This window comes from Hyaena hyaena, unplaced genomic scaffold (genome assembly GCF_003009895.1).
Source record: "Hyaena hyaena isolate Hyena2069 unplaced genomic scaffold, ASM300989v1 scaffold_233, whole genome shotgun sequence".
Taxonomy (NCBI): domain Eukaryota; kingdom Metazoa; phylum Chordata; class Mammalia; order Carnivora; family Hyaenidae; genus Hyaena; species Hyaena hyaena.
The window spans coordinates 2,387,921-2,397,383 of NW_024080866.1; the positions used below are offsets into that span (position 1 = coordinate 2,387,921).

The window sequence follows — 9,463 nt, forward strand, 5'->3', positions numbered from 1 at the left end:
ATTTTCCTTTTTTTTTAAGTTTATTTATTTTGAGAGCAAGAGAGAGAGAGCACACATACATGAGAGTGCAAACAGTAAAGAGGCAGAGGCAGAGGGAGAGAGAATCCCAAGCAGGCTGTATGTTGTGGGTGCAGAGTGGGGCTCGATCCTACTAACCATGAAATCATGACCTGAGCTGAGATTGAGAGTGAGGCACGTAACTGAATGAGCCACCCAGGCACCCCTGCACCAAGTATTTTCTATTTCCAGTTCTTGTTTTGTTTTAGTCTCAATAACCTTCATTCATTGGCACCTTCTGTTGGTGAGATCTTATCATTTATATTTTATGTTTTTTATTTTATATATTATCTCTAATCTTCATATTATTCTAAGAAAATGGTATGATGATGACTGTTTGAAGATGAAGAAACTAAAGCTTCGGTCAAGGTCCTCTAACTATTAAATGATGATGCCAAGATTTGATTCCAGGTTTCTGTAATTCTGTAGCCTCTTTCTTCAGAAAAACAAAAAATAAACAAAAACCTTTTTTTAGTTTATTTTGAGAGAGAAAGCGAGAGAGAACATGGGAGGGACAGAGAGAGAGAGGGAGAGAGAATCCCAAGCTGGCTCCACACTGTCAGAGCAGAGACCTGTGCAGGGCTGGAATTCAACAAACCATGTGATCATGACCTGAGCCAAAATTGAGCATCGGATTCTTAACTGAGCCACCCAGGCACCCCTCTGTAGCCTCTTTGTATTACATCCCACTGCAATCTTGATAGGTTCCATGTTTATTTCCTATTCTGTAAAATGTCTCTAAGTATCTCTATGGGCATCTTGTGGTTTCATCCTCATTTGGCAGCCTGGTTCTAGGAAGGCCTGCCTGTTGCCCTGGCTGGGACCAGGCTGGTGGCAGCCTTACATACTCTCCCCAAATAGGTTATGCTGTAGATGTCAGTTCAGATTAAGAAGGCAGTGAATACAAGTTTGCTGTCAGGTCACATCCTATTACTTAGTTGTCTGCTAATTCTCATTCTGGGAATGCAATCCATCAGAGATTTGAGACTAAGCAATTTTTCAGGAACAAGGCAAACCCTCTGACCTCAAGATGGGATAGCCATTGCCAAGAACTTTTCCATTTGTGATTCTCCTTTGCTGCTGTCATTAGGCCAGAAGTTATTTCCCATTTCAAAGGCTCTGCTAAAAATATGGTGCACAGGCTACTGAATAGTCTATAGGGAATGCCTATCATATGTGTTTGGAGAAGGGGTGTGTATGTGTGTGTGAAACCTTATCAGCAATTTTGAACTAACTTTGTGCACTGGGATCTTTCTCCCTCCTGATCCTGATGTGGCCAAGAGCTTCACAACCTGTATTATGCAAAACTGGCCTCTGTGAGCATCTCTGCTCAGTTTTTCTTTAGTATAACTTGTATTCCCTTGCACCACACCAACACTGTTAGGCAGTGGGTACTGAACATTCTCTGACTTCTGGTTGATACATTGCAAGTTACATTCAGGATGGTGGGATCATTATGGAAAACTTGCTTTTATATGGAATAGAGAAATTAGGTTTTTTCTTTACCAGAATCTGAATGAAGATGTGCAAGGCCCTAGCTCCTGGTTTATGGTTAGAACTATCTGGGGGATAAGAACTACCAAAAGCCTATTGTTGCCAGAAATAACTTTGTATTGTAAAGTTAGTAAGCACTTACTGACTATTCCTTATGTGCAAGACATTGGACAGTTATTTCACGTCATCCTTATATCAGCTTTATAAGGTTATAGTATAGGTAGGATAAGTGAGGCTCAGAGATTAAGTGATGTAGCTAAGTGTACATAGCTTGCTAGTGGTTGATCTGGGACCAGAATGTCTCTCGAGCCTTAAAGCCTATGTCAGGTGCTTTTTCTCTGGAGACTCCAGGGGAGGGGTTTAAGTTCGCCCCCAAATCCCCAGTTTATTCTTCTCTCACCTGAGGCAAAGCATTTCAAGGCAAATAAGAGGGTATAGAATCTTTGAAACTGAGGCCATTTTGTGTCTTCCACTTAAACCAGAAGATGTTCCTTCGTGGTGAAGAATTATTCATGCACATAGGCTCTTTGGGTTATTTTGAAATAGGTAAGTACTTCCTGAGCCGTGAAGACAGTTACTCTCAAGTCCCAGGAGCTGTCCAGGTAGCTGTATACCCGCTGGGATGATAGTGTTCCTATCAGTTGTATGTTACTTTTAGGAATCAAAATGTTTACTCCATGTCCTTTTAGGAAGGTGAGTTCAAATTCTGTTTTATAGAGAGAAATGGGCTGAGGCTCAAAAAGGTTAGGTAAATTGTCTGAGATCCATAGTAAGAGTGGGATTCTCAGTTCAGTTTTCTTTCTTTTTTAATGTTTTATTTATTTCTGAGAGAGAGAGAGACAGCATGAGCAGGGGAGAGTTAGAGAGAGAGGGAGATACAGAATCTGAAACAGGCTCCAGGCTGTGAGCTAGCCATCAGCACAGAGCCCAGCACGGGCTTTGAACCCACAAACCATGAGATCATGACCTGAGCCGAAGTTGGAGGCTTAACCAACTGAGCCACCCAGGTGCTCCAATCAGTTCTTTTTCTATCTGGTCCCTTGCCAGCACCCAGGCTCCTGTCTACTGAGGGCCATACATGAGGGTGTAAGGACTCCTTAGAGAACATGTGGCTTGTCAGTGCTTTTCTGACTTTGAACCTGCCTGGAGCTGAGATGATGGACATGGTTCTAGGAAGCCCACAAGCCCAGCAGCTGATGAAAGAAGGTGGGCTTGCACTTGGGAAATAGACTGTTACCTGATGGACTGGGGAGGGACCTCAGCCTAGGAGGTACCTTTGGAGTGGCCAGGAAGCCAGAGACTGAGGCTGCAAATTGTAAAGCCTAAGGTCTTTAGACACAAGCACTCTGGGAGATTGTCTTCTGCCTCATTGCTGCCCTCTGCCACATCCCAGGCCAGTGTGAGGCCCAAATGGGACATGTTCCTAAAGTCTGAAGCTCCAGAAAGCAAAGTCGCAGAATAGGAAGTAGCCCTCATGTTCCAAAGCCCCAAATGGGCAGGAGTCCAGACTTGAACTTAGAATATCTTCTTGTCTTGGAAATCTAAGAGAGGTGATGAGGGCAGGAAATGGCAGAAGTTGGTGAACTGAAGGGCATCTTGCCCCTGGTGAAAAAGAAAGAAAAGAAGTAAAGTCTGGACAAGAGGAGAGTTGAGATCATGCACTGAGTTCAGCCAGGGCTTTGGTTTTCTTCCAAGGAGCCGATAGTTCAAAGGCCTTCTCTGTTTCGCCTTCCTTTAAGAAATAGAACTGAGTTCTTCTGCCAAAAAGCCAACTTTGTTGGGAATGAAAAATATCTGTTTCTAGACCTTCCACTTGGCCATGGCAAGAGGAGAAAGCCCAGGTGATCAAGGCAGCATTGCCTGAGGCCTGAGGCTCTCAGTATGTAGCATCTCTGACATGCTGCACCTTCGTCTTCGAATTGGCTTTAGCCTGGCATTTGTCAAACCTGATACCCCTTAGGGAAGACTGAGCCCAGGATACTGGCTCATAGGCATTGCTGAGGCTGCCCAGAGTTCAGCATTAAAGAAAGCATGGAATATCCTGTTCTGCCTGGTTGCTGGGGGCCCAGTTCCATCTTGGAGTTTTGATTTTTTGGAGGGTTTGAGCCATTCACTTCTGAGCCAAGACCTTGGCGATAGATAGTTCAGCCACAGGCACAGCCCACATGCATGATAGAGCTGGGTGACTTTGTGAGTGACAGCCATTGCTGATAACTGGTCCTGCTGACAGAGGTGACAAGTGGAATTAGAAGCAAAGGAGCCAGTGCATAATAGGGTCTGTGGGACATAGCCAGGCAGGGTAACCTCGAGGAACTGGGTGTCGGGAGGAAAGGAGACTGAGCCTGGAGCCTAGGCCAGACCTTTGCCTTAGCTGTCCCTTCCCCCACAAACTTGAGGACACAAGCCCTCCTTGTGTTCTCCATCTGTACTCTCCCCTCAGAATTTCTTGGCAAGCAGAAGTGTTTTCTATCAAGTGACATGTGCCCTGGCACGAGATTGAATTGGTGAGAACCTCCCAGAGGTACTTCTGTGCCCTTCAGGAGGCCATCCTCAGTCCCTCTGACCAGTCCTGATTCTAGCTTATTTCCTTCATCCTGCCCTACCTTCTGTTAGAATTAAGTCTTGGGGCGCCAGCGTGGCTCAGTCGGTTAAGTGTCCGACTCCTGATCTCAGCTCAAGTCATGATCTCACTCTTTGGGAGATCAAGCCCCAAGTTGGGCTCTGCATTGAAAGCACAGAACCTGCGTAGGATTCTCTCTCTCTCTTTCTCTCTCTCTCTCAAAATAAATAAACTTAAAAAAAAAAAGTAAGCCTCACTCATTCCTCCCAAACTCCTTACTGAGCTGGGAGCTCTCCATGATGTCATAGACTTCCCTCCCTAGTTAGGTCAAGTTGCAAAATAGCTACCACCCCGAGTACCACAGTGAACAGTCATTCCATCTCCTGGTCTCTCCTTTCTGCCCAGCTCTTTTCTAACTTGAATGTAGTGCCTTTCTCCTTGAGCGTCCTTGGCTTTGATTCATGATCTTATCAACTGAAGTCACATCAAAACTTCCTTTTGGAAACACAGAGATCCAAGGTTCCTGGAGTCAGTGGAGGTCTGAATCCACCCCACCCCCACAGATAGAGGAAGGGGAGAGACCCCTCATCAGAACAAAAGATGCACTTGGCTTTAGCTTAGTCAAGAAAGTGTGCCCTACATCACAAGGCTGGGAGGCCCAAAAGTTCGATCCAGGCAGTGGATAGGAAGACTGAGTTGGCATTGAGAGCTGAAAACAAGTGGCAGATGGTGCCGAGGAACATCCCGGGACTGAAGAAATGTGGTTCCCAGAAAGGGAAAAGGAAGGAGCTATTGGCAAAATCTTACTCAGCAACTGTGACAGCCTGGCCAAAGAAAGCTGCAGAATATGGCTGGGAGCACATTTGTGGTCTGGGGACACTGCTGGGCCGAGACACCCACTGTTCTGCACTTCTTCTTGTGCTCTTCACCACACCCAGAGTAAACAGCTCTGGAGGCCGGGCTGGATGGGTCAGGAAAAGCCAGGAATAGAGGAGATTAGAAAATGGTCCCCGAAACCTGAGAAATTGCTCTGTGGCCAGGCTTTTTTCTGGGTGATAAGTAGTAAGCATGGTCTCTTGGAGGTGTTGCCCCAGATTGAATCCAACCCCATAGGGCAGCCAGAGGGGCCTGGGGACCAAGAGACCTGGGGTTTGAATGGCCTAAGCCCTGCCTGGCCTTTGACCTCCCGCAGGTGCTGGAGGTTGTACGAGCCAACTATGATACACTCACACTGAAGCTGCAGGATGGCCTGGACCAGTATGAGCGCTATTCGGAGCAGCACAAGGAAGCTGCCTTCTTCAAGGAGCTGGTGAGTCTGCCGCACCTCCATCCCCGCCTGAGTCTCCTGAGGGCCCTTTCCCAGCCGGTGTGTTGTACCGCACAGGTGGGCATCCGAGGGAACAATCACAGTTTGCCAAAGGCTGATGAAATAAGACTTGAGGAGTCTGCTGGGATTGGGTGTGCGACTTGTCTCCTAAAGCAGTCCAGGACCAGGCAGCGAGAGAAGATACTCCCCAGGGTGCTGGTGCCAAGCGGGGAAGTGTGAGAGGCCTGAGGCGGCATTGCCCATCTCGCTCCTGCAGCCATGGAGACGGCCCTTGCACAGCTCCAGCTGGGCCTGGGGTTTGACGTGTGTTCCCAGTGGCAGCTCTGGCTCATTACTCCTTATCCTGTCCTCCAAGCAGCTAATGGTAGTCATTGATTCTTCTCCTCCTTATGCAATCACTTCTTCCTAAATTCCTACCTGGCTCCTGGTCCAAGTGCCCTCCCAATCCAGTTCTCCAGTCTTCACTCCTCTCCCCTACCCCCACTTTCCCATCACTCAGCTTCCTGCAGCCCCCACCCGTGGCCACCTGGAGCCAGTGAGCATTTGCTCTGCCTCCTCCTCCACCTCCCCGTCAGCCCTGCCACAGAACTGGGCTCTCCCCGTTGGTGGTCTCTCTCCTGCCCTCTGCTTAGAGCTGCTCTCAGAAAACCGGGGCCTGCCGGTGTCAGCCCTGCCGCTCCACCAGCCTGGCTGTACATGAATGCCGTGGCTGGGGGCTGAGACCAGAACACACTGTACCTGCTTCCCGTCGCCTCAGCCCTCCCACTGCTGGGGCAGAACTCACCTCAGCCCAGCTTTTACCTCCCCACACCAAATTTGTGCTGAAGGTGCTGGGTGGTAGATGATCTGTCTTATGCTAAACACAGCCCTACTCTGAACCGGACCTGAGATTCCTGAGATTTTGGGCTTCACCAGGGCAAGGGAGATCTGCTCTGGAAGTGAGTGAGTTGAAAGCAGGGAAGCCATTAATATAAAGAGATAGCAAGCAGAGTGGAGTATATTTATGGGGTCACATATACTTGTGGCAAGTCTTTAAGTTGCTGTGGGGGATTACTGGGAGCCTAGACTTCACAAAGAGAGTAAGTCATTGGAGAGAAAAAGGTTGTGGAGGAGTTAGGGGAGCTCTCTGCCTCTGACCCTTTGGTACTAGCCTCTACCTGACTCAGTTCTCCTTATATCTGTACCCCTGGCACCAGGGAGCGAAGAGGGTCTGGTTGGGCTTGGAGCTGATGAGCCAGAGCCGCCCGCTGTTGGCCCTTGCCTCTGCCTCCTACCTGATGGCTTCATTATGTTTCCCGTAGCTAAGCAGAAACTGAAGGAAAGCTCCCTGGTCTTTGGGCCCAGGACAGATACACATGCTTTTTCTCCTCCTTCCACCGCTTTGTCTCTCATACAGCATTCACTTCCATTTCCCATGAACAGCATTCCTTCCAGAGCGTGCTGGATTCCTCCTAGGACCCACTCAGAGTAGAGAGTTGGGCCCTTTGACCCCTTCTCCACAGTCCTTTCCCCACTGACACAGGCAACGCTTCCTGCAGGGCTCTCCATCTGTGGGGAGGGAGCGTGAGGGGAGCAGTGGGGACACAGCAGCGGTATGCCACAGACACCCCTTTGAAGCCAGGGAGCTTCTCTGTGGTATGGTATTCTCTGTGCCGGACTGGCAGTTAAGAAACCAGGGTCCTGCTTCCAAGCCTGGGACTCACAAGCTGTATGACCTGCTCCTGGTCCTTGGCCTCTGGGGATCGTCCTCCTGCCATCAGTGCCAGACGTCCTCCTGCCATCAGTGTCTCCAGGTGTTCTTTCCAAGCCAGGAAAGTGGATAAATACAGAGAGAGAGTGAGGAAATGAGAAATGCATTCTCTGGCCTCATTTTCTCCTCCTCTATCAGACCACTGACCAGACCAGTCCCCCTCTGCAAGGCTGAGGCAAGGACAGAGGCCTGCCCTCACCCTCCTTCCCTGCCGGTGCTCACTTCTCTTCAGGTGCCCTCCTGCTCTTCTCACATCTGTCTCTCAGCCCTGCTTTCTTCCACTTACCAGCTTATCATGGAACTATTTGCTCACTTGCCTGCAGGGATGATAGCTGTTAAGGGTTCATTTCCTGAGAGAAACTTCTAGCATTGCATCTTGGCCTTGTCCCTCGGGCACTGCCCTCTGTTGTTTGTAACCAAGTCTCTCCTTGTTTTCTCTCTGCCTGTGCCCTCTTACCTTCCCCCACCCTTTCCCAGGTTCGATCCATTAGCACCAACGTCAGGAGAAATCTGGCCTTCCACACACTCAGCCAGGAAGTCCTGCTCAAGGAGTTCTCCACTATCTCCTGAGGCCACGCGTATCTGAGCAGCTGCCGACTGCCCTTACCCACGCGAGGCTCCCGGGCTGGAGGGGGACTGCGGGGAGAGGGGCTGTCCCCTAGGCTGGAGAATAACACAGAGACCGAGTTCTCTTGGTGAAGGCCGTGCTTCAGTGGATCTGGACGGCAGTGGCCAGGAGGGGCAAACCAGGGGTACTCTTATTTGGGGAGGGTTTGGGTGGGCACAGGGAGAAGCCTTCAAGAATGTGGGGACTTCCAGCATGGGCTCCCTGGATACCCCTTCACATTTTCAACGGAGATTACAAGTTGTGGCTGCTGCCTGCCTTTCAGGGGCTGTTGGGGCAAGTCTTAGGGTGAGGCCAGCTTCCTGCGGGCTGTGGCTCTCTGAGGCGTCTGAAAACAGACCAACTCTCAGATGTAGGTGGAGCCAGCTCTGCTTTCTTTGGGCCCAGGGCTGAGCTGAGCTTGAAATCTGTGTCCCCTGCCCTTGGTGGCACGCTGTCCAGTCATGAGGACCCTTAGCTCAGCTCGAGGTAGGGTAGGAACGGAGGACCTTTTCTGCCTTCTCCATCTGGGAGACCAGTGCCCTGCTGTCCAGCCACCACTTTCTGGATTTGATTCTTGGCACCAGGAGTGCCTGTTAGCTTTCCCCTGCCTTCCAACCCATTGACTCATCAGCACCATAGGGTCACAACCTGAGCTTTTCATTTTCAACCTGGTTTAAACTGTCTTTAGGGTGTGTGTGTGAAATAAACATTGACAGGTTTTCTGGAGCCCTCAGGTGCCTACTTTGCTGGTTCCCTTTCCAGCAGCCTCCCCACCTCCCCAGTCACCTTCTCCTCTGGAAGCCTCTCCTGCCTCTGCTGAGCTCCCCTCTACGTGTTCCACCCCCTCACCCGGCTGTTGTTTACATCCAGCCTGCCTAAGAATTTCCTCTAGGGAGGAATCTGTTCCTGCTGTGGTCTGGTGCCTGGAAGGGAGAGAGCTGCTGGGAGGCAGGGTGCCCTCCATCTGAAAGGGGCCAGGTGAGCATCCTGGAGAGGCCATTCTGTCTACCCGTGTTCTGGCTGGAGCCACAGGCAAGTCTCCTGGCCATTGGGAAGTTGGCCCATGGTTCCTCCTCTGGACAGGCCCCATGGGACTACTGTAGGCTTTCCCTACCCCACAGCTGCCTTCCAAGTAGCTGCTGGTCCGTGATGCACCACCCCTCTCCACCCCCCTTCTAAAGCACTTTCTAAAGCCCTCAGGCTGGCGGGGAACAGGCAGCATAAGAAGACTCTGGGAGTAAGTGCATGGACCCAGCAGTGAGAGCAGGGCTGGGACCTCCCTGGCTGCTGTTCCGCTTAGCTTCCAGGCTCTGCAGGACACTTGCCTTCCCTGGGCACCAGAGTTCCGGCTCCAGCGCTGAGCAGATATGCACTAGTTCCAGAGGACCCACCAGCATGGGTAGCTCAGCCTGGGGCAGTTAGTGTTCTCCACAGTGATAAACCCCGGAGGAGCTGGAGCTGGAAGCTGGTAGCAAGTTGAAGTTATTAAAAATGGATTTGTATGGGACAGTCTTTTTAGTGTCTTTTGTTTGTTTTTCTTCATCTCTGTTACTCAGAACTCATTTCCCAAAGACCCCTGCCTACCCTCACTCTCCTCCTAAGTCTCCCGGCCCTGGTAGAAGCCACTTAGGTTCAGACAGGTGCAGCCTCCCTTGCCTTCGCTGCCTG

At 50.2% G+C, this 9,463-nt stretch overlaps 1 protein-coding gene across 2 annotated transcripts in view; it reads left to right on the top strand.

Moving 5' to 3' along the window:
• Positions 1-8,521, top strand: part of ARMH3 (armadillo like helical domain containing 3) — a 175,904-nt gene extending 167,383 nt beyond the window's left edge. For both annotated transcript variants that reach the window (XM_039243948.1, XM_039243949.1), the window contains exons 25-26: positions 5,304-5,420; positions 7,666-8,521. In XM_039243948.1, coding sequence (XP_039099879.1) covers positions 5,304-5,420; positions 7,666-7,758 — 210 coding nt within the window. In that variant the 3' untranslated portion in view covers positions 7,759-8,521. The remainder of the gene's footprint in view (positions 1-5,303; positions 5,421-7,665) is intronic.
• Positions 8,522-9,463: the final 942 nt, after the last annotated feature.